Source organism: Glandiceps talaboti, chromosome 15, assembly GCF_964340395.1.
Source record: "Glandiceps talaboti chromosome 15, keGlaTala1.1, whole genome shotgun sequence".
NCBI classification, from domain to species: Eukaryota; Metazoa; Hemichordata; class Enteropneusta; family Spengelidae; genus Glandiceps; species Glandiceps talaboti.
The window spans coordinates 21,099,583-21,124,002 of record NC_135563.1 but is presented as its reverse complement, the minus strand read 5'-3'; the positions used below and the strand labels follow the sequence as shown (position 1 = coordinate 21,124,002).

Genomic DNA, 24,420 nt, shown 5'->3' with positions numbered 1-24,420 from the left:
TAGTGCCCATTGGTACAGAGTACTTGTCAGGTGGTATAAAATTACCTGAAAATCAATACAAAATTAACCAAAATATACCAATAATAAAAATAAAAATACTGAAAAAAACGAAAAATCTACCTCTAATAATGTTAATATAGTAAGTATGGCAGTGTCATATTGTGGCAGTTTCTATTTTGCTATATTTGATGTACAATTATCATAATTTGACATCAGAGATGACCATCTAGGTGACTCAAAAAAGCATCTAATAGGTACCCCTAGGCAGCAAATGTCTCCATTGTTCTGTTTATTGGCAATTTTCCAATTTCTCTCCTAGGCTGTTGATCACGCCATGTGAGTTGAAGGGAAAGAGGACAGGACAGATTTGAATATATTTGTATTTCAAGTTGAGCTTTGAATGCAACAAATTCCACAGTGTATACATATTAAAAATACATCTCACATTTAGTAACATTTTGAGACTACTCCATGGCTAATTTCTGTATGACATGTAAAAACTACTGACAAACAATTAAATTGTTTTGTTTCATATGTACACCAAATATCAGAGAGATTGACAGCATGGTGATATAAAATGGTTATAATCCTGTGACGCGTGTGTATGATCCATGGGTAGGGCTAGGTAAGGCACTGCTGCGATGGTTTGACCTACCACCTGAATTTAATCCATGCTGTAAAATAATTGTAAACAAGATGGTTAGACTTTAATAGTTTGGATCACATCTAGCACGGCTTTGACAGAATCTGTCACGGCACAGTGGAAATACTTCAAAATTCAAAACAATCACTCAATCAGTAAGCATGTACAAATTTATCGGTAATGAACTAAAAATAGTGCCTCAAATTTATCATTTTACAAACAATGGTTTAGCTCACTGCCCAACACTGACATGATCTCATCAACTGCATGCCAGTGTTACTAATTACATCATGGTGTTTTCACAAGCTTTATTCATCTATTCAACCATAGACCCTACACCAAAGTCCCCTTTGTGTAGGGTCTATGGTTCAACCATGGTATCATCAAGGTTGGCACAGCTAAACTGAAATATAACATGTACGATGTATCATGTGACAATGTCTACCTGAATTAACTAAGCTTTACATTAATATTTACAACCATTGTAGCTATCACCCACCTAACACCATAGCATGAGATGACAATGATCAGTCTATGACATATGAATGGCTACCTTTTAGTCTCACAATAATGCAACTTAACCCCCAAAAGAAATTACCATGAGAATTTATGTTGAAGATTAAAACACTTTTGAAAACATTGCTATGCTAACTGAGAAACATTCCTATTTTTTTCACAGCCACTATTTTTACATAGACTTACAGGGAAAGAGGATTGATATTACCAATATTTCAGTTTTCATACAATTAAACAATAGGGATCAGTGTTGACATTATTTCTAGACTACACGTAAACAGTGTTTTTGTATTTTGGGGGGTTAAATTTACGACTGTACAATAACCTACCAGATGTTCAATCATTTGTATACTGTTTTGTGACTGTGTTATTGACAGATCGACAATTGAATCAAGATGTTGAATTTTTTATTTTAATCTAAATTTCAATAAATTATTAAATAATAATTTGTTCAGATTGTTCATACATGCATTATGAAATGTTATTTAATTTATCATAGAGCCCAGTAAAAGAGAACTAAGAATTGTCAACCTGTTATAATCCAATGGTTATTGTCTAAATGGCTTTGTGCATTCACCAGCATTGTGTGTTACCTTATGTTATGCAAGACTGAATCCATTAGTTATTATGAGTAGGCGTGACTTACTTTGAAATCAGCATACGATCCACAGGTAGATGCTATAGATATTGTGCTAATGTTACTTGCTGTGGATGAGGTAGCCCCGCTAAGCGTTGTAGTACTAAAAGCAGATGTTCCAGTCATGTCTTGAGTGTTATGGTCAGCTAGTGCTTTACGTGCTGATCGTCTTAACGGAGTCTTCTGTCTTCTAGGAGTCTAAGGTCAAATGAAATGAATGATGCTTTAACTTTAAGAGATGATTTTGTTAGTTTCAGTTTAGTCATGCCTTTACTTGAGTCAACAGGCAATGGTCAGTTAGTTGCAGTACTTAAAAGTTTCATGAGTATCATTACACTGAGCATGTTGCTGGTCACTCACATTGGAATTTCTTCTACTTCAAATACAGTGTATATGTCACCTGTGTCAAACTTCATAGTATCATTTATATTCTACAATAATATACAAAATTAACATAAGTTCATAAAATACACACTACATTGAAAATATGAATACACTGTGTTCCTCCTATGTAGTTATACATATGCATTCATACATACACACACACACACACATATATATATATACACATACACATACACATACACACACACACACACACACACACACACACACAGCACATATTTATTTTGGCACATGAAAAATTGGCAGAATAGCAATTTAGGTGTCAATGACAGGTCACCTTGATACTAAGAATCAGTAGAATTACTGTATGTAACCGAATAATAATAGTTGGAGACCTATAGTTTTTACTAAAACATGATGAAATACATGGATTATACAAATGTAAACAACACACTTTGTGATGTATAGTACAAATTTAAACACAATGCTTAAAGTGCAGGGGCTAGTCTTACATGATAATCTCCACATATCAGGTAGAGCTGTTCACAAGCTACATCAACCTGGTCTTTACTCCAGTATCACATTTTCCTTCATTTCATTCAAAACCTGGTTAGAGTAGGTGATGTACAGTATACATACAAGTGTTCTTTAGCAAAACTAGGTATAGTGGTCTGTGTAAGAAGGAGGGTAGGTATACTTTATAGGATAGATTTGTAATCTGGTTCAAAGTATTTGCAATTGAGCCATGAGAGTTCTATCTTTCGTTTAGAAACTGGAGGTTGAACTATACTTACTACTATTGATTTGCCAGCTTTGGGAGGTCTGCCTGGTTTAGCTGGTGAAGGACAAATACTAGAATGTGTTATACCATGTCTTCCACTTGGTGATGGTGCAACACTTCCATTGACCTAACACAACGAAAAACAAGCAAAACTTTATTTAAGTGTCAGTGTAATCAGATTAAAATGTTACTTCATCTTCCAACTTTTATTACAAAAAATTACATTACCTTTATCCATTCCTTCCTATTAATGATTAATGTGAAAATACATTTTATTTATCTATTTAAGTTCATACTCCCCCACATCCCATTCTGACACCACTTACCCCTCTCAATCTAATACTCCCACCCCTCCAACCCCACCCCATTCTGACACCACTTACCCCCCTCAATCTAATACTCCCAACCCTCCAACCCCACCCCATTCTGACACCACTTACCCCTCTAAATCTCATACTCCCCATCCCCCATTCTGACACCACTTACCCCTCTCTATCTCATTTACCTCCCCCCCCCCTCATTTTGACACCACTTACCCCCTCAATCAAATACTCCCATCCCTCCAACCCCACCCCATTCTGACACCACTTACCCCTCTCAATCTCTTTCTCCCCCCCCCCCTCACACACCCCATTCTGACACTACTTACCCCTCTCAATCTCTTTGGTGTTTTAGTTGGTGTAGTTGTTCCAATAAATCTTCTTTTGACCGGTGTACTGGGCTTGCTACCCCACCTCATTTCTTGCTCTGTCTCAACAGCCTTGGCTTTCAACTGAAATGTTACAAATACATCATACAATTACTAAATAATGTGTAAAATAGTAAATAGCCAATCATTTTATATTTCCTAGTGGTAGTTACTATTACATTACGAATTGATAATTCAACTTTTACAGTAAGTTTTAAAAGCTGGACAAATGAGGAACCTTAAGCATACAGTGAAACGTTATGCAACAGTGTTTAGTTGTCTGACCCCCTGAAAATTAGTGTAAAATGGCACCACTAGACATGAGTAACAATACTATTAATATGTGTTCAATATTCACACAAGGATGGTTAACTTTTTATTTAAAACAAAAACCATTCTTTGAACTTTAAGAAATATCTAAATGTGATATAATTCAATTAATTGTCGTATGTCACACTTTCTTATGTGCAGACCTGATAAGTTTCCATAAATTGATTGTCAGAAACAACAGACTCTGTGAATGAATCGACAAGACAATAAGCATGTACATATCCGAGAGAATACTGCATTGTTCAAGGTTCCAAGAATCATTAGTTTTTAAGTAAAATATAGTTTCTTTGGAATGATAAATTTGAAATGAATGTGACGTTTTGATCCATCAACTTCAGAGAGACATTAACACTGAATAACTAAATCATTGCATGATCAAGATCAAAACGTCACATTCATACCAAATTTACCATTTCAACATAACTATATTTTACTGTCCCATGTACATACCCTTGCTTCCTTAGCCAACTGCTTCTCCTGTTCATGAGCAACCCATTGTGCCTGTACATAATCTATAAACCTGCAGCCATCAACCAAGAACTGTGTGTTGTTCTCTTCTTCCCAACCACTGATCTTGTCACACAGTACTTTCTCAACCTGTATATTAAACACATATTCATGTATTGTACAATGCTGGCTAAATGACAATCAGTTTGAAACTTTTCAGCCAAATACAATGGAAAAGTACAAATAAGAAACTTTTATAGAAACCACCTCTTGTTATATTTTCAAACCTACCAATTCCCTAAAGATCTGGTTACATACACAACTACAAAACTGGTGGTAGCTGTAGTCACGAATAATATCATTTTATCTTTACAAAGCCAAATACAGCACCATGAGATGGGAATTTGAACAAAGATTTGATACTCCCTTCACACAACCCCACCCATCACTTTTTGTGGTCAACTATAATCACCCACAGTATGAAATCCTGTCAAAATGACAGCAATTGCAACATCCGATTACATGAACATTGAAGGCTGTATATATACTATATTTGTTTCTTTCCAATTATTTATGTACTGTACTGTTTGAGAAAATGGCAAGATATATTTGTAGTCCTGTGACCTATGTATTGTTAACAAAAGAGAATGACTCTGTAGACATGAATACAATTATTGTGTTTTCAACCATGATATTCATGAAGGCAGTGTGGAATAATATTATCAGAGGTTATGTAATCTTTATTCTATACTTAGTTAGAGAGGTCAACAGTTTCTTTACTGATCTCGTTCACATGATGCAAGGTCACAAGTGGCACAGTGCAAAGGATTACTCCTCTAGCCAGAGTTTATTTGTACAGAGAATCAAGGACAGTTTGTGGTTGCATTGTCTACAACTTGACTTTTGACATTACACGCTATCATTACATGATAAGAGGAATAATAGTCAGGTACCATTCACGTGAATGACAAGTGTCTGGACATGATGTTCTTTATGTGAAACAAGTTGTATATTGTCTATGTCTATTGTTTTGATATAATAAAACTTATTCAAATTTTATCATTAACCAATATATATATAAAATACAAAGCACGGTCAACTTCATGTACATGGACTGTATTGCAGCCAGACCAGTCTTGAAAATAAAGGATAAAACAAACTATGTGTACTTACTTTGGGTAATTCCTTCTGTAGTCTCTTCCTAGTTTTCTCTTCTTGCAGCAGATTACCCCCTCTATTTGCAAATCGATTAGGATCATGTGCTTTTTTCTGAATCAATGATAAATATTATTGTGCAATTGTCATCATATATACATTGATTATTGTTCAGTCAATCAATTCGGTGCATTATGCCGTGCACGAGTCAAGTTGAACAACAAATATGGAATATACACTCTGGTCATTCTATGTTACAACAACGCACATGTATATATCATTCACTCTGCTGTATTCGAAATATGACTCAAAACGTTCAAAATTGCCATGACTTTCCCTGATTTTCATTGATATTACTGGCACAGGCATAATTGTTATTTTCCTTCATTCAGCCAGAAAATACTGATGACCTGAGGGTTGTCACTTTTCATCTTATCGACAAGTAGTGACAAAGACCCCTTACGTCCCTTGTGTTTTTCTTGGCTGAACGAAGAAAAATATTGAGGAATAACATCTAATTATTCAAACTTATGCTATGGGTGAAGTTTTAGAAGTGATAGGTGCTGGGTTAGGGTTGATGCAGAAACATTACAAGCATGGTACATGTACTACTATTGTGACAATATAAGAAGGTTTGGCCATCCACTATCAATCCAAATCAAAGTATGTATGCTTCAAACAAATATTGCCTATTACAATGCCCATCACTTGAACTACAATACCAACATACCATATAGCCAAGAGTCCAGTCATAGCAGTGACAGACATAGACTGCTTGAAAGACGAGACTGCTCATTAACTAATAACATTGACTACATTCAGTGACCATCACTAAATCTTTTTATTGATCTATCTATCTATCTATCTATCTATCTATCTATCTCTCTCTATCTATATCTATCTATCTATCTATCTACCTACCTGATATCTAAATACCTACCTATCATCAAACTACTATCTATCTATCTATCTATCTACCTACCTACCTACCTATCTATCTATCTATCTATCATCATACTACTATCTGTCTATATATCTATATATCTTTCCATATTATAATCATTATCACAGAAGTAAAAAACCAAGACTGAAGAGAAGACAGCTCATATTAACAAATAGTTGTCTATCATTGCCTACATTCTTTGACCATCACTAAATCTATCTATCCATCTCATCACCAATTGGGTCATAGTCTGTACGGAGTGTCAGGGTGCCCTCAAGTACTGACGAACCCCTTTACAAAATCTGACCACTAAGGGTAAAAAAACTTGACATATCTATCTTACAGTGTAAATGTAGAAGAGTATTACTACATGGTTGGAGCAGAGACTACTATACTGATGATACAACATAGGTGGTTGACTGCCCTCTATCAACAGTCAGTGTTCATTCTGTATTCTTTATTCTGCTACACTGTAACACAGTTATTTTGATGAAGAGCTCTCAATGATCATCAGTGTTTCCATTTAGGATTAGGATTGTAATAACTTCAATCTACCATAAGCGTTTTACCATGGTTCTCTAGCAACATTATAACACAGGGTATGCATAGATTTACCAGATTTATCTATCTCTCTGTGTTACTGTGGTTCCAAAACCTTGGAGGAATCACATGACAGTATGTTAGGTTTTCATTAGCCTGGGTAAAAAGGCGTGCTATCACTCACAGTATTCATTTCCTACATTCATCTATAGGACACTGAAAGTGTAACTAGAACTACATTGTACAATATTATACAGTATTTAAATTAAATCTATCTAAATCTTGATATTTTTTCATGAACCTTATATACCTACCCAGTATACTCTCACACATTGTTGTGTAGACAGTCTATACCTACCTAGTACACTGTCACACATCGTTGTGTAGACAGTCTATACCTACCTAGTATACTGTCACACATCGTTGTGTAGACAGTCTATACCTACCTAGTATACTGTCACACATCGTTGTGTAGACAGTCTATACCTACCTAGTACACTGTCACATATTGTTGTGTAGACAGTCTATACCTTCCTAGTATACTGTCACACATCGTTGTGTAGACAGTCTATACCTACCTAGTACACTGTCACATATTGTTGTGTAGACAGTCTATACCTTCCTAGTATACTGTCACACATTGTTGTGTAGACAGTCTATACCTACCTAGTATACTGTCACACATCGTTGTGTAGACAGTCTATACCTACCTAGTATACTGTCACACATCGTTGTGTAGACAGTCTATACCTACCTAGTACATTGTCACACATCATTGTGTAGAGTCTATACCTACCTAGTATACTATGTTAGGGCATGGAGAGAGGAAACTGGCTAGCTTTAGGAGGCTAAGACCATGCTGTTTATAATGAGTAGAGCAGTTTTAGGTTTCCATGAATATAATGTGTATAATATGTCATTCACACAATGATGTGTTTAGTAGAGTTATCTCAACAAAAACATTAACAGCCCTACCAAACACTGCATTGTGACAAAGACATACTTTGGCTATGTGAAAGCATGACACAACACATGCATGGGAACTCAAGCAAACTGTACAGCTCTACAGGTGCAGAGGCGATAGCAGATAAAAATGAAACAAAAGATGGGTAAAATCATATGAACCAAGCACAACCTTTGCATGGAGCAAGCCATCATGTGTGAAAATGCTGGAATTTAAAGTAAACACACAGCTGCCATGGTAACAAGCAGTGTGTATTTCTCCCAGCTATCCCATCATGCCATGCTAAGCAGGGATAGGCAGCATGACTCAAAACGGTGTTTACCTCAAATTCCAACATCTTTTTCCACATTTCCTCTCTCTTCTTCACCATTTCAAATAATTCCTTGTTGTTTTCATAGATACTCTTTAACTTCTGCACCTCTTTGTCATGAAGTTCAAGGATTTCTTCTGTGTAGTTTTCTGTGGAGAAGAAATGAAGTACAGACACACATTGATCATCATTTTGCATACACGGAGTTGAGTTAAATATAATGCATTCTTTGGAAATACAGCACATGCAGAAAAAACACATAGCTAAGCTGGTTAGGGTTGCATCAATATAGCTTCCATTATCAGCATTGCACAGCTGATACACAACTTGCCTTTCTAATCATATTCATTTATCTTACAGGTAAACAGGAAGGAGAATTGTTTTGGTTAAAAATCACCTCAACTATCCAAACGAACACATTTTAAAATATTACATTTATATATAACATTGGTATAAGAACTACTTTATTCATTATCATGGAAAGCATTGTACTAGAGTATTACCATCATAAGCTGCTGTAAATTCATATCTTTGCTGTCGACTGAAGAAGCATTTATCCCACCATGTTACCAATTCGGTGCGGATTCCCTCTATCACTCTCTTTATGTTTTGCTTTTTCAGTTCCTCAAGACGTGCAACCTCCTCTTGAAGCTGTTAAAAGAGTCAGGAGTAAATGAACTGTTAGCTATTTGAATGATGTAATATCACTCTAGGTATCATTACATGTTAAAGGAATGTTGATGTACAGATATGATGGTGTATGTGTGTGAGTGTGAGTGTGTATGTGTGTGTACATGTGTGTATGTATGTATGTATGTATGTATGTATGTATGTATGTATGTATGTATGTATGTATGTATGTATGTATGTATGTGTGTGTATGTATGTATGTATGTATGTATGTATGTATGTATGTGTATGTATGCATGTATGCATGCATGTATGTATGTATGTATGTATGTATGTATGTATGTATGTATGTATGTATGTGTATGTATGTGTGTGTATGTATGTATGTATGTATGTATGTATGTGTGTGTATGTATGCATGTATGTATGTGTGTGTGTGTATGTATGTATCTATGTGTATGCTTGTTTTGTGTGTATGTGTATATGTGTGTGTGTTTATGTACATACAGATTATAGAATACTAACACATCACTGTTATTTCTGTTAAAATATTTCACTCCCCTGAGTTGCCGTAAATAAGTACATATAAATATAATTTGTGGAAATCCATAAAAATCATTTATGAGTGTTGCCTACAAATCAAGATTCACGGCTTATTTACCAGGTAATAGAACACATCAAAAGTGATTTCAACGTTATCGTCATTGTACAATTCAGTATAAAATGACTAACAGTGTATAAAACTGACCGCATTAATAACTTTTGGTTTGTAACCATGGTGTTCAGCTAGAAACATATCTCTTTCTGCTTGCTCAATCAGCAACCTATCCCATAATGTTTGTACTCGGTCTCGGAGACCATCTGCAACAGTGGCAACTTCTTTCTGTTTGTCTTGAAGCTAAAATATAATAAGAACAATCAAGAGTATTACACACATACAAGATGAAGTGACATATCAACTTAGCTGAAACAAACAGTAACACATGATGCAGGCACAACCTTTCAAAATCAAGTAAGATATTGGCTCGATCACCATCACATTCTGAATGTTGTTGTGGAGGTAACTGATGTACATTAACCCCTCTAGCATCATAGCTTGTCACAATAGAATCAATTTCAAACAACTAAATATGCTGGTGTAGTCACACAAGTAATCTACAGTCACTTCTCAAAATCATAACATTTCAGTGATTATACCCCTGTAATGTGATTTTATGATTGTGTTTTACAGTAACAGGAGAATGACAATTCAGTGCTGGGATATCAAGGTCTATGGATAGTATGCCATAAGTTACATGTAAGATTGAAACATGTACTGGGTCAAGCACTTCCTCATACACATGTAGCAGAAATGTTCTTCTGAGAGTTACTGAAGTCAACTCACATCATTTTCTATTTTTGTCAAATAGTTGTACACTTCATGAACAGGCTGCCATTTTGACTTGTTCCAAGGGAAAGTTAGTTTGTCAAACAACAAAACATTATACAGAAATGACAATTTCATTCCTGAAGTATTTAGGACTTTCTTACATTTTCCATGACATTCCATGACTTTCAAATTCGAGGAACACAAAGGACTTTCCAGTGTAATCAAGCCCTGAACAGAAAGACCAATTACATATTTACCTCTGAGTAAAGTGCTCTCAGCGCTTCCATGTTCTCATTAGACAACAAGAATGAGTCTTCTTCTTCGCATACAATATCCCGTTCAAATGATGTGTTTGGACATTGCTCCAAGTCCTCTAATATGCCTACAATATTATGTTTTGTCTTGGTAAAGATGTTATATCTACTGTCCTGTTGGCAGATAAATAATGACATACACAAATTTGAATAGGACATAAATATATGTATGACATGGATACAAAAATATATATATGAACATAAAAATCTTCCATGATTGAAATTGAATGTTTGTTTGTTAAAGTCCTTTGTATGAATGAGAAATCTGGTGTAAATTGATATTTGCTTGGAGGATATGCTTTTCATGGTTCCAAGACTCATCAACTATATTGTACTGTCCTATATTTGCTTGTCTTTGCCAATTTCAACTTTGCATAAACCTGATATTACAAATCATACAACATGAATTGTGTTCACCACTTCACTTCACCAAGAGGACCTACATTTTATATCTCTTTGCTAAGATTATAAAATTGGTGTGGTGTCCAATTCTCACTTTGTGAGCAGATATTAATACCAGTAATAAACAGTTTTATTGTGGATGTAGCAAACAAAGAAATGTAAAAGGTGTGTAATTGATAGCAATATGAGTGCCTCAATAGAGAGAATCTGACTCTCCAGTTGTGTGTTGTTTGTGCCGCTTATTGAGTTTTACCCTGAATAAAGATAATTTTATGATAAACAAGAACAACCAAACCATAATTTTTATGCACAGTATGTAAAAGAATAGCACAAGAAAAAAAGTTCATTGGTCGAGGGTTTTGGGTTGTTGTCCTTGTACATTATTTTTACCTTTTCAGCTTTGAGAGTGTCAATGTGTTCTTGTAGTGTTTCTAGTTGTTCCTGACTTGGTACACTACCAGTGGGTACATAATATGGTGTAGTACACAACACATCACATAAATGTTGTTCAGTTTGTTTCAAATCTGTCAACTTTTGTAGTCTGTTATGTTTCTCCTTGCTTAGCGTATCCACTTTAGTACGTAGCACCTTTTCCAACTGAAGAACGGTTACGTCGTCCTCTGGCTGTTTGGATGACATTAAATCAGAATAATTACTTCATATTGAATATGATGATCAATTAACAATAGAACATTACATGTGTATATACACAATACATGCTGCAATATTTTACACATGATACTATAGTTACAGAATTAATTCACAACTTGCCATGAGTTCCTGTATTTTAATTGGGGTGATAACAGGGTGTCTTGATGTGGCCAAGATGTATTTTAGTGATAAATTTTAAAACTGGCCAGCCACCACATAAGGACAAATGTGTCCAAATTTATATCATAATTAGTAGGCTATACAAAATATATACTCGTACGAGACTTGTTCAGACAGCATTCTGACTCCTGTTATAACCAAAAGGTAATAATCGTATCAGTTACACATCTTGCCACACAACAATTGCCACTATTAAACTGAGTTTTCACTCAGTAACTCAAAACAGTATTTGCACTCATACCTATACCATACAAAGAAATTTGTACATTTTACATCATTTGTCAATCCCCTGTCACTTACGACATGTGATTTGAAATCTATCAAAGATCCATTCCAGATGAGGTAGACTGTAGAACCACAGAACTAAAAATGAATGAGTGCAAATATGTGTACTGTGTATTATGCGATGATTGCAAATACACATTCATTTGACTGTATTTCATATCTACCTTCAATGTGTTCTTCACACATGCATATGTCAGGTATTGGCCTCCCAACATAGTATCGCTTTGTACAATGTGAGTGCAGAGGGAGGTACAGTGGACCCAAAATATAAATGATAGACAATCCTACAGTGCAGACTGTAATATGTTGTTTGCAGTGCTCAACATGTTCGGCTAACTCCAAGCAGAATGTATGTGGAGTACATTGTGACAGTGAGACATGTATATTACAGTCTAGCATAGACACTTACTATAGTACTCCAGGATCTATAAGTCTAGCAATCAAGAAACTCTTACTGGAACCATTATGTAAATGACAACTTACCTCAAACTGGGGTAAAGACAGTTCCAAACATAATTTCAATAATTCTTGACTACATGATTCAACACTTTTCAACAACTTTTTCTTCATGTCTTCTTCTTCTGACACCATTTCATCAAGTAGTGCTCCTAAATGATGCATGACAACTTGCTTCCTTTCATGCCTCTGAGCTTCTGCTATACCTATCTCATCCCATATAGTCTCTAATCTTTCAAGAGCTGACACCAGACGAGATCCAATCTCATTCCTCATACTCTCCCTGAGATAAGAAAGGCATCAATATTTTATATTAAAAAAATGCATAGTCAAGTTTACATGTACAAAGAGACTTTATAGCACAAATGCAATAATAACATGATTGTATTTTCATTAAAACATGTTGATATAAATACTGGCTAGCTGCAATAACTGTAGCATCATTTTTTAATTGTTTAAGCTTTTATCATTCTGCAGGGGGTTTGCACTCAAAATGGGTGTAAACCCTGGAATGATTGACTTATTACAGCTAAATAGTGGCATGAATCCTTGATCAAATACTGAAAGGCCTGCAAAACTGCAGCCATATTCTTTCAAGAGATTCCATATGTTTTGAATACCTAATGGACACAGATGAAATGAAAATATCAGTCACACAAACCAACACAATGCATTATTTTCCACAGTTGCTTGTGAGCTAATACTAATAATATTGTATTCGAGGATGATCAGGATACAAAATAATGACATTATTAGTTACTTAAAATTATTTTTTTTAAATCTTTCACCAGTGTTTTTTTTGGAATATTCCTAAATAACAAATAATGCCATTATTTTGTAAATTATCACCATCCTTGAATTCTGAATAGAATATTAGCTCAAGCAACTGTGATCATTTTCACTGTTTCACTGTCTATATTAATGTGACTGGATAGCATTGGAAATTGTTGTACATGAATTGTAAGCCATGGAGTCCACATTTTACTGACTTGTGTGTGAACACTTGATCGTACCACTTGAGTTTAGTGGTGTGGCATTTGATCATTGATGTAAAATTAAATCAATCATGTGTAAATGATTAGCCAAACCAACGCCCATATATGACACAGAAGTGACATATCAGAAATGTTGAAAGTAAGACAATTGGATGTATAGCAATAATCTGTTGTAAATAGACAATATGTACTCCATTATAAACATCAATAGAATACACAAGTTAACAATATTAACATGACATTATCATCATTATGAAAAAAAATCGTGTACGGGTACATTGTTATAAACTGCAGAGGTCACTCCGTCACTCTCGGTCCTCCGCTAGAAAAAAACAAAACAATTCTTTGCAAACCCCATAAGAAAATAAAAAGTAAAACGAAAAATGTTGAGAAACACAAAATGATGTATAAAAAAGAATAAAAAATTATTTCAAATAAAAACAAAGCTACAATTTGTTGCAGATACAATTTGTTGAATGATGCCTTATTCATGGAGGTTGAAGGTTGTATTTGTTGCAGCAGTCAAAACATCATGGTAGCGTTATCGTTCACACACTTTTTGCCAAACTAAATATTACATTTGTGTAAGGCTTGTAAATACGATTTACCCCTGTGTCAAGCTTGCAGTCGCCATGAAATCGGATATTATTCCACTAAATTTGACCACAAACAAATCACTACCAGTGTCACACTTCGTTTACACTAGTCACAACTATACTGTCGTTGACGTGTACGACAAATCCGTTTATATTGTCCATTTTATCAAAATCCTCGTTTAATCTTTCCTACCTCTTGTCCTCCATGTCTTCTTGACGTAGATGAACGGTGTCGATATCCGTAAAGGCCCTTCTAGAACGATTTAATAAGAAGTTTTCAGCAAACGTGTAACATAGACTCACTTCGAACGTATTTTCGCTATTTTAAATTTCGCACTGTAATCCTGTTCTGTGATTGGTTTATTTGAACTTGTGATACCAGCATGCAACACGGCATATAAATAATACCAAAAGAATTCCTGTAATCAGCGTTGGTGGCGCACAACTCGTCAGCAAAAGTCAGTATCAAGGTGTGGAGGTGTGAAAGTTGGTTGATCTTACCGCCAGCATTTCTTTCCAACACCTTCAGTAAAGTGGTTATTCTCGAAACCTCGGATATTTTAACTTTGTTTGAGTAAATTTATCTTAACAAGTTTATGTCGTCAGAGCCTACTGACTACGACCACATTCAGTGAACAAAATCCTCAGACCCCCCCCCACCGATGTGTCATATTAGTAAGCTTACTATAAATCTATCTTTCTCGAAAGGTCAGATGATTTGTTTCATATGATTTGTTTCGTGTTGTTCCTGTCTGCAATAAGATGATGCAGAACAAACCAGGAATAATAGACTCATTTGTATCTTAGTCTAAACCTTACCCTATTAGATAATGACGTTATATGTGGACAATAATAACACATTTTATGAATTCAGAAAACACAATAGTACTGAAATACTCTGGAAATACCCGATACCCAAATGGACGTTCTGGATAAGGCAAAAACATTTCCTATTTATTTATTTTTTTATTTTTTATTTTTTTCGAAATCCTTTGATACCTGTGATCAGTCATATCAAAGTTAATACATTACGTCAAAATTTGGGTTAGTATAGTATTGGTTAAAAGATGTTATTTCTAACTGTAGTTGATTTGTGAATGGTGTAAATTCACCTAAAAGGTATTCCACAAAGACTCCATTTTAAGACATACGCTTATTTTCATTTGTCGATTAAAACTATTTCACATTTATTATAATAGTGTTTCACCCGATTCGGACTCTATGCGATATTATTATTATATTCTTTATTATATTCTTTATTTCAGGCCATTAAAAAAGTCCCATACAACCACAAAAAAATAAAAATACTATAGAAAAAAAACTAATTATACAATACAAGTCGGTAGTTTTTCCAGAAACTGGAGTAAAAATAATTGTCGGAGAGAATACACGTCTTAATTATTTCATTGTGGCTCTCGTGTAGCCGTTCACCAAATTTGAACAACAAGTTGCGTTGTAATGAGGTAGAATTAAAAATATTCCTGCTGACACAATTGTTACTTATGCTAACTGCCCCTCTAAGGCCAAAAACTATTCGCAACGTGTTGTTATATGCTACCTGTATTTTACGAAGCATCGTGTTGCTATAATTACACCAAACTTGTAAACAGTAAACACTATATAAAAAAAACTCCTAAAAAGTGTACACTTCACACGCTCCGAGCAATGAACAAAATTTCTGACAATAATATTGCAGGTGACTCAAACATATTCTGAAAACTTACATTCCTAACAAAACCGTGTTGTTGATTTAAACTATACTGATGTATATGATATTGTAAACTGTGTGATGTTATTAGTATATGCTTACAATAAAGTCTTGAAAAAACATGAGTTTTTTGCCTTTTTATAAAGAATAACAGGAATAGACAAGATGGAAATCCAGGATATCCCATGATCACCCACACTCAGGGGTTAAGTTATACACGAAGCTAATACGACATATGTTGGGGGTTGAGGTCAGTTAATTTTTATTTTTGAAATTATAGCAAATGTAGCAAACATTATGGTAAAAATTAGTCTTGGTATATTCTTCAACTACGTATACGATCCTTCTATTAAATCACAATTCTCCTCTGTCATACTTTACAATGTTATGCCTCGTCCTTCCACACATCATGATAATGGATGAACGTACGTGACAGCACCTACATGTACATGTAATCCAACAACTAATTCGAACTAACCTTTCACAATAGCAGATAATAACGAATTATGTGCATAATAATCTTGACATTTTTGTGTGCATCAAAAGTTAGAGACTAGATGTTTACCAATTTTGTTCATTAGAACTCTCTATGGTACAATTACACACAGGGGCGTGTAATATTTCATAGATTGTTGTTTTCCAGGTCTACAGACTAAATATAACAACCTTTTGATTATATATTCCTACGTGTAAGGGGAAGAGACAAATATTTCTTCGGTAGTATAGAGATTGATACATTTGTAGCAGCAAGATTCGTGAAAATGGCATTCTAAGCAATAAGAAAACAACAACCTATGAAATATTACACGCCCCTGTACAATTACACGAGTTTGCAGCTGATATACGTAGTTGTAATGGCACACATTGACGTATGTGAGTGGTTATATAACAGTTACACTGACGGTTCAAAAGTGTTGCCTATCCTGGAAATGTCTGTTTTTGTGGTTAAATGTGGCAGTGCGTCCAGTTTTTACCCCAATGCATTGGATGCACTGTTGAACCATCTTTCAATCTAGATCTTTTAATGTCCGTAAAGCCAGATATAATTTTAGAAAGAGAAAAGATGCGGAAATTGACAATTTCCCATGTTAGACGTTAAATGAGTCCTAGTTCTGCATATAATATTATATGTTGAAGTAGGAACATTTAATGTCTAACATGGGAAATTGTCAATTATAATATTGTTCGATCCTTTTGTATCTAAAATATATTCTATCGTAGATTTTATGTTAGTAGTAATCAGTCACAAATAAAGTCTAAGTTTTTTCGACTCACGGACAAGGAAAATGGTGTTGGAATACATCTTTTAATTCATAGTTTATGTTTGTAAAGTTCATCATATATAGGTTGGTTTGATTCTAAAACCTCTGAGATCTCTGTTGGAAATTCAATTTCTTCTTCCGCTGATGATGCACTATGAGTTGTTTGTGGTTGCTGGAAGCAAGAACTTGCAATGGCATGTGTAAAGTAGCCAAGATGACTGGGGTTCTCTAGAAATTTTGGGAACCAGTGACCTGTATTACCGGGCGTCCAGTTTAGCATAGACTCATGGAAAGGCAAGCCTGTCGCGTTACAATATTTCTGTATTACTTCTCGAGGCGAATGAAGTAAGTCATCGGAATCAATAATGATTGGCTTTTGATGTAATGTTTCCATTACATATCGATACAGATCAAATGTCGGCTTCATAGACATGTATTCTAAATAGCCAGTACTTTTAAAGTCTGTGTTACTTTTGGGTAAACATTTTAAAGCCATTTTGTAATATGAAAGTATGGTTGACTTTGGATCTCTAATTAAAAAAGTATGAAGATATCCAGTCGGCAGATTATCCATGTTACCTTGAAGAGTCACAGGGAGATCCTTTACAAACACGGCCTTTTTTCCTGGAAAATTGGCTTCAAGGGTGCATTTAACTTCAGCATAACTATACCCACTAACTTTCTCTGGTGATAACTGGTATCGCCGTTCCTCCCCATAGTTATCAGCGATAATGTAAGGTTCATGGATAACCTGAAACAAAGGCACAGAAGCCATTGCCAGTTCAAACACTGTTGACCTTGAACGTGCTTGGCACCACAGCATAACTCGGGTTGGTGGATTTGGTGATTCACTTGCGATTGTTTGTACTTTACTCTCCCTAAAAGTAAGAGAAGAGGACACGTATATATATGAAAACATCGTTGAAATATACTCGTATAATAGGCAAAACTATTATTGTTTCTGGTCAGCACCAAGATGTATGGTCACAATACGCATACAATCACACAAATGTTGCTGTAGACTGTCTATATTACACAGCGTCCATACACAATAATAGCTAAATCTATTCAACCGTTTCGATCTAACTCACCTCAGTCTATATCTTTAATATTGATCTGAACAAATCAAAAACATATACACATATTTAGGGAGCGATCAGTTTATTACGGCCAAGGGTGGGCCGGTGACTTTTTGTTTGTGTTGTGCTAAAAAGCAGTGACCCCCCTGCAATTGGCTCATGATTTAGTTTAGTTGTTGAAAATAAGGTGACCCCTCCCTTTACTATACTAGTATTCACTTTCATTTGTAAAAATTATGTCCCCTTCTTTGAGTCCCAAATTGAGGTGACCCCACCGGCCTTAAAACCTAATCGCTCCCTTATGGAGGACGGGTGAGGACAGCGACTCGACTGCGGCTTGTAAAACTGCGCATTTTCAAGTCGAAGGTCGTTGTCCTCAGCTCACCGGTCTTCCATACCAAACATGCTATGTCGTGTCAATAATTTCACCAATTGATGGATCTTTTTAAAACAGTAACATTAATTAGTAAGTACTCTGTATAATATCAACTTTCACGATATACTTACATATTTACGTAATTTTTCGATACTAGATTCTCCGAAATCAAAATATACCTAGAAGCAACCGCCGGGCCGGAAGCAACCAGACTGGGGCAAGTATAACCAGTGGAGAACTTTGCATATCGTGTTGCATCATGGGAGGAGTATAAAATAAATGCTTACGCATTATTTCTGCATAATACCTTTCTCTATGGAGCCTTTACTTGGTGACTCTGAAACCTCTATGCAATATTCATACCATTAATTATGTTGTTGGCGTTTCAATTAACTTGTTCTATCATTAAATGGAGTCCAGCTTCAGGTCAAGTTGATGATGCGAAGAGTTGAGCACTACGCATGCTATGTATCATATCACTTTCAATAATCTGTATCAATGCAGGCTAATTGCATATTGAAGGCAATGCGCCGACGACATTGTCTCCTGTTTATTTCTGTGTAAAATTTGTTCGAGTAAAGCCAATAAATATATTTACAATGATATATTCAATTAGTAAAAGTATTATCCTAGTATATTGATGGCGCAAATCGAGGGATCTGATTGGCCTCGACACAAACTAGCACGTCTAAAATGAGCGATAATGGACAGTTGGCATGCGTCCAAATTTGTTTGTTTGTTTATTTGTTTGCTTACTTTTTTAAGCTCTTAAAAAATATATTTTCCCTACAAGGTGCCATGTAATAAAGAGATGATTTGAAAATCTGGTGTCACAGTGTTTTTTTTTCTAAATCAATTTTTTTCTAAATCAATTTTAACTTGTTCTTTTGTTGGTTAATCATTTTTAATGTGACTGACTACCATATTAATTATTTATGAGTTAGTTCTACTGAGCGCCCTCAACTGGTGACCCTTCCTAGTCCCCACTCACCATGAAAGAGTCTCTAACTCATAAATAATTAAAATGAGTTGTCATAGTAAAGGTGCTTAAGAACAAGTTAAAATTGATTTAGAAAAAAAACACGCCAGATTTTCAAATCATCACTTTATTACATGGCACCTTGTAGGGAAAAGATATTTTTAAAGAGCAAAAAATAAAAATAAAATAAACAAACAAACAATTTTTTTGTAAAGAAAGAAAGAAATAACATAAACAAAATAAACAAAAACAATTTTAAGCCCCTGTGGTCAGATCAGCTGTCTTGAAAGCAGCTTCATTGTCATGCAAATTCATCATAGGGGCGCAAATGAACCCAGAAAACATTAGTTCTTATCTTGTTTCAAACTTTTCAATATACTGCCATTACTGGTATAATGTTGTAATAGCGATAAACCACCCTATCGCTCGTTCGTGCATATATTTCGTTCACTGGTCAAAATTTCTTGGTATACCATCCCCAGGGAGCATTGCATTGTAGATTTCAGCATGTGTGCATGATTATAAATCGTAAATTGGTACACTGGTGTAAATTCAACTGTTGTGGTACACTCACATGATATCATGAGTACTAAAATTTATTTTAACCAATACACACAACATACAAACAATATTGACTGTTTGCAGTTGAAAGCTTTCAGCTTTTCAAAAGTTTGTTGTGTGTATTGGGTTAAAAAATTTTGTACTCGTAAATTGTTACATTTTCATATAATTTTCCTCACCAATATTACTATTTATGATGCAAACAAAGATAAATTGCCTTTTCAAACGAAAATGACGAAAATTGTATATGACCCTGTATCTGTATTTAGTACTTGATTAAGCAGGGAGTGCAGTAGAAAGAAAAGTCAGTTTGACTTCCTATCAGGAAACCTATCTAACCAATGGAAGAGTTGTCAGTGTCTTGTATATGATTTATATTATTTTGCCAATTAGTGTTACACATGTAAATGATGCAGTTCGGTTGGTGTAGGTCTCTCAGCATAGGGTAATATTAAATTTTGTAAATGTGTGTCTCCAAAGTATTTCATTCTCTGTTCTGCTCCATGTATACGATTGTGTAAAGATTAAACTTACTAGTATATGTGGGGGGGGGGGGTCTTATCGGGACAAGTTTGTAATTGTATCTGACCCCAAATCACACTTTCGTCCGTGCTTCAGTCGTGTCAGACTGAAGTTTACCAAAAAAATTACACACGTTTGACAAAGTTTTACTACTGTTTTACTCATACGAGAAACGGTGTTACATGTAATTGTACAATGTGTCCTCTGTGATTTGACACACCATACGACCACTTGAGATATGTAGTCCAGGGATACTGTACTATGCTTACATTTGGACATTCGGGGTTTGATTCACTGCATTTTTGAAAGTATAGAATTTTCTAGACTAGTCGTGTTTATGCTCATAATTACAGATAAAAATCTGAAGATATACAATGATTGGAAACAAATAAACGCATTATTGCGCAAACCATTGCAACCGTGATATCAATGACGCCAGAGATCCATATCTCAATATCTGCTGCGTCATGGAAGTTTTAACGTCCACCTCAGACCACTAAAATTAGTCGTCTGAGCGTCCCCAAAGTATCATAGGAATGTTCGATTTATGGGTTTTACAAACTACGTATGTTACCTACAACTTGAAAATGCTTCATGTACAAAAATATTTTTTGTTGTTAACCTCATTGTATTAAAACTTTCCATATTAATCTAGCCCATATTCAATAAATAGTTGTATAGTGCCATAGCCTTTTCAAATAATGCATACTGTGACGTCATCTAACCTATATTTTCTAACTGACCAATAGGATACAACGTGTATGACGTATAAGGGGCATAGGTTTGAATGTAAACAGAGTTCACATAGTGAATTTAAAACCAGTACATTCAAGAAATTTCTGACAGAAGTGCCAGGTCCATTCAATATATAAGGTGTATTCTTATTTCACTGAGTACAGAACTTTCAAGTACCACAGACAAACGCCAAAATAACCTCTACCAGAATGACAAGCGTTCTACCAAGTGCTTATTCACCACAACACGGACTATCACCAGTGCATGGTAAATTTCCACGTTTTGCTGACGATTGGTTAGATCGTTATAATTGGGACAATACATCGGAATACCCAACTCACCATTATAGTAGCAGTGGCTATGATTCACGACTACTGTCTGATTGGTCCATTCGAAGGTCTTTGGATTTCACGAGCTCCAACAACTCGGACCAGGTAAGAGAACCAGAAAAGAACTCCAACGACACCGACGAAGGAAACATGGAAGAGACGCTCCATGGCAAGAATGGACACACCCCTCTGTCAAATGTGGAAGTTGAAATGAACATGGACGACTCAGATGAGGAAATAAAAGAAATTGAACATCCTGAACCAGAACGGTTTAAATTGTCATTACGACTGGGGTCAGGCAATGCCAAGCCAGAAGACGTGAACATTGAAGTCAACGGACATATCCTGGCAGTCAGTGGCAAAGTAACAGAAGAGAAAGACCTGAATGGTATTCATACTCTACGAAGGAAAGCGTTCACCCATCGTTTTAAACTAAACGAGCTCGTAAATGTCGACAAACTGAACTCAGAACTACATGACGACGGAGTACTGGTATTACAGGCCCCGTTAATAGATCTCGACAATCAAAGTGAAAAGAGAGAACCCTCACCAACTGACGGTCGTTCATCATAGACAACTCAGCACAGGAAAAATTTCATGAACTTGCCTCTTTTGTAGACATTACTGCCAATATTCTTGAACAATTCGTGGTGTAATAATATACGATAACAACTCCGTTTCCTGGTTGAGAAACAAGCTATCAAACTGAACAGTGACACAAAATGACCCACCGATTTCACCAGAATTATCCAATATATGAGACAACGAATTCTGTAACTTACACGTATATATTTTCAGTTTTTATTACCGAATTTTACAAAAACTTTGTCGCCAAGGAAGTTTTGTGAATTGTAAATATGATCATAATAATGATATTTATATGTTGTCAATAATTCTATTGATGTAACTATTATAGAATTTTGCCGCATCCGACCTTATACATTTTTTACCCACATTCCATTGTATTTTGTAATACTAACAAGTACATTTTATATCACTAAGTTATTGTGTATTTTTTATCGTATAGTCACACTGATTGTTTTGTTTTGAGACAGCTAGTGTAGTAAACACTTCAAAATTAGCACAGACGGTCTGAACAACAACCATTAACCATATAAATGTGATTTTGACGTACTTGTTTATCCTGGATGTTTATTGTCATGCACATGCGCACAGGCTTGTAAGCTTGTAGTTTGGCATGTAGTAAACACGTGGTAAGGTCACCATGTGGTAAATAAAACAAATTGTGTTATTTGTGACTTTAATGAATTCGTTGTCTTTAAAGTGTGTCTACCCTTGGCATCGTGTGGTTTCACTGTACAATACATTGTGTCTACCTTTGTCATTGTGAGATTTCACTGTACAATACACTATTGTGCAATATTTCAACATTCCATTTTCATTATCACTTTGTATTGTACAATTCCACACCTTGCTGACGTACATATCCGGTATTCACAAGGTCACCGCATGACTTCAGCTACTGAGGTGACATGTCACAGTAATATATATGACGTATTTACCAGGCATGATTATGTTGACCAAGCATGACTGGCCTTTTCCATTCCGTGCTAACTGATGAATCAGCAAAATTGAACCGATATCACTGAAATAGCACTGTGGAGTGTCACGTGAAAACATACCACACTGGTAAAATTCCATACTGTCAAAATAATTCCATTATGAAAAAATATATATCATCAGAGACCACTTTAGAGGCTGTTCTCTATAGTGGTCTGAAATATCACACAGTTTGTGGTACAAATTGTGCTAAGATATTTGTAGATATTAAATAACCTGTTAGCCATAAACAAATATATATAAGAGAGAGGGATGGGGTGGGGGAGGGGGTTGGAAAGAGAAAATAAATAAAAATAGGGATATAAAATCTAAAAATGAAAAGATGTCTGATAAATTTTTAATGATGATAATAATAGTAATAATGATTCTTTAATAGAACATTACACTTTTGGCTGAATCACAAAAATAACTTGTTGTCAAAGTTTTTTTCCAAACTAGACAGGCTGTGGCCCAAGTTGTACACCTTGTGGCGCCAACTACCCCCCACCCCCACCCCGTTTTATGAAGTAGAAAAATACCAGAGGCATGGAAAATGTCAAATGTACTACTAGCTAAAGATTACGTTCATCTAGGCACAAGTAAAGAAGCAAGTTACATGTATTCCAGCATTTTTTCAGTAAACGCAAAGAAAACTTGTAAAGTTCCTCAGAGAGGCCAACGATAACTTGTACGTTCTTTAGTGAGTGCCGTTAAAGCGGCCCGGTCTGTGGTGCTACAACAATGCTAACTTCTTCTTTTTTAAATTTTAAATTTTTATTTTATTTACGTACAAAACAAAGAAGTACACAGCACACAAGGAAAAACAGAACGAAAAGAATATAAAGAAAGGATGCAACGGTATTACTTTTCCTATATAAATCTAAATAAAATACAACAATGCTACTTTAGTAACAACATAAATCATTTTCAGTCGATGATACAAATTGTATTTACCGATCGATACATGCAATAAATGAACTCAAATAATTTGACCTTTTGTGTGAATCTGCAATGTTTTTGGTCAATCATGCAGTCTGCACTACACTTGCCAGTACGTGGTAAAGACGGCACAATAATATACACGAAATCAGTGTGCTTATCACAACTCTCTCTCTCTCTCTCTCTCTCTCTC

At 35.2% G+C, this 24,420-nt stretch overlaps 2 protein-coding genes across 3 annotated transcripts; both read right to left on the bottom strand.

Annotated features, from left to right (window-relative positions):
- Positions 1–505: 505 nt before the first annotated feature.
- LOC144446089 (protein regulator of cytokinesis 1-like) lies at positions 506–12,758 on the bottom strand. Of its 2 annotated transcripts, XM_078135792.1 has the most exons (12): positions 12,614–12,758; positions 11,405–11,638; positions 10,556–10,726; positions 9,678–9,827; positions 8,803–8,950; positions 8,312–8,448; positions 5,561–5,656; positions 4,391–4,537; positions 3,572–3,694; positions 2,936–3,049; positions 1,806–1,994; positions 506–674 (listed from the first exon to the last, which is right to left on the bottom strand). In XM_078135792.1, exons 1-12 carry the CDS (start codon positions 12,749–12,751, stop codon positions 582–584), a joined length of 1,740 nt encoding a protein of 579 aa, XP_077991918.1. In that variant the 5' UTR covers positions 12,752–12,758; the 3' UTR covers positions 506–581. The 2 variants fall into 2 exon arrangements, with proteins under 2 accessions (XP_077991918.1, XP_077991919.1); XM_078135793.1 differs by lacking the exon at positions 1,806–1,994.
- Positions 12,759–15,335: 2,577 nt separating this feature from the next.
- LOC144446580 (uncharacterized) lies at positions 15,336–18,820 on the bottom strand. Its single transcript, XM_078136378.1, has 2 exons — positions 18,734–18,820; positions 15,336–18,025 (listed from the first exon to the last, which is right to left on the bottom strand). Coding segments are annotated over exons 1-2 (831 nt in total). The 5' UTR covers positions 18,736–18,820; the 3' UTR covers positions 15,336–17,196.
- Positions 18,821–24,420: the final 5,600 nt, after the last annotated feature.

Bases quoted from the DNA above. Each gene is read 5' to 3' on its own strand.
- LOC144446089 (XM_078135792.1), bottom strand. From the start codon at position 12,751: ATGCATCATTTAGGAGCACTACTTGATGAAATGGTGTCAGAAGAAGAA. The intron at 5,657-8,311 runs GTAAACACCGTT...TCATTGATTCAG, and splicing joins AAAAGATGTTGGAATTTGAG to AAAAAAGCACATGATCCTAA. The intron at 4,538-5,560 runs GTAAGTACACAT...TTTAATATACAG, and splicing joins TACAGAAGGAATTACCCAAA to GTTGAGAAAGTACTGTGTGA.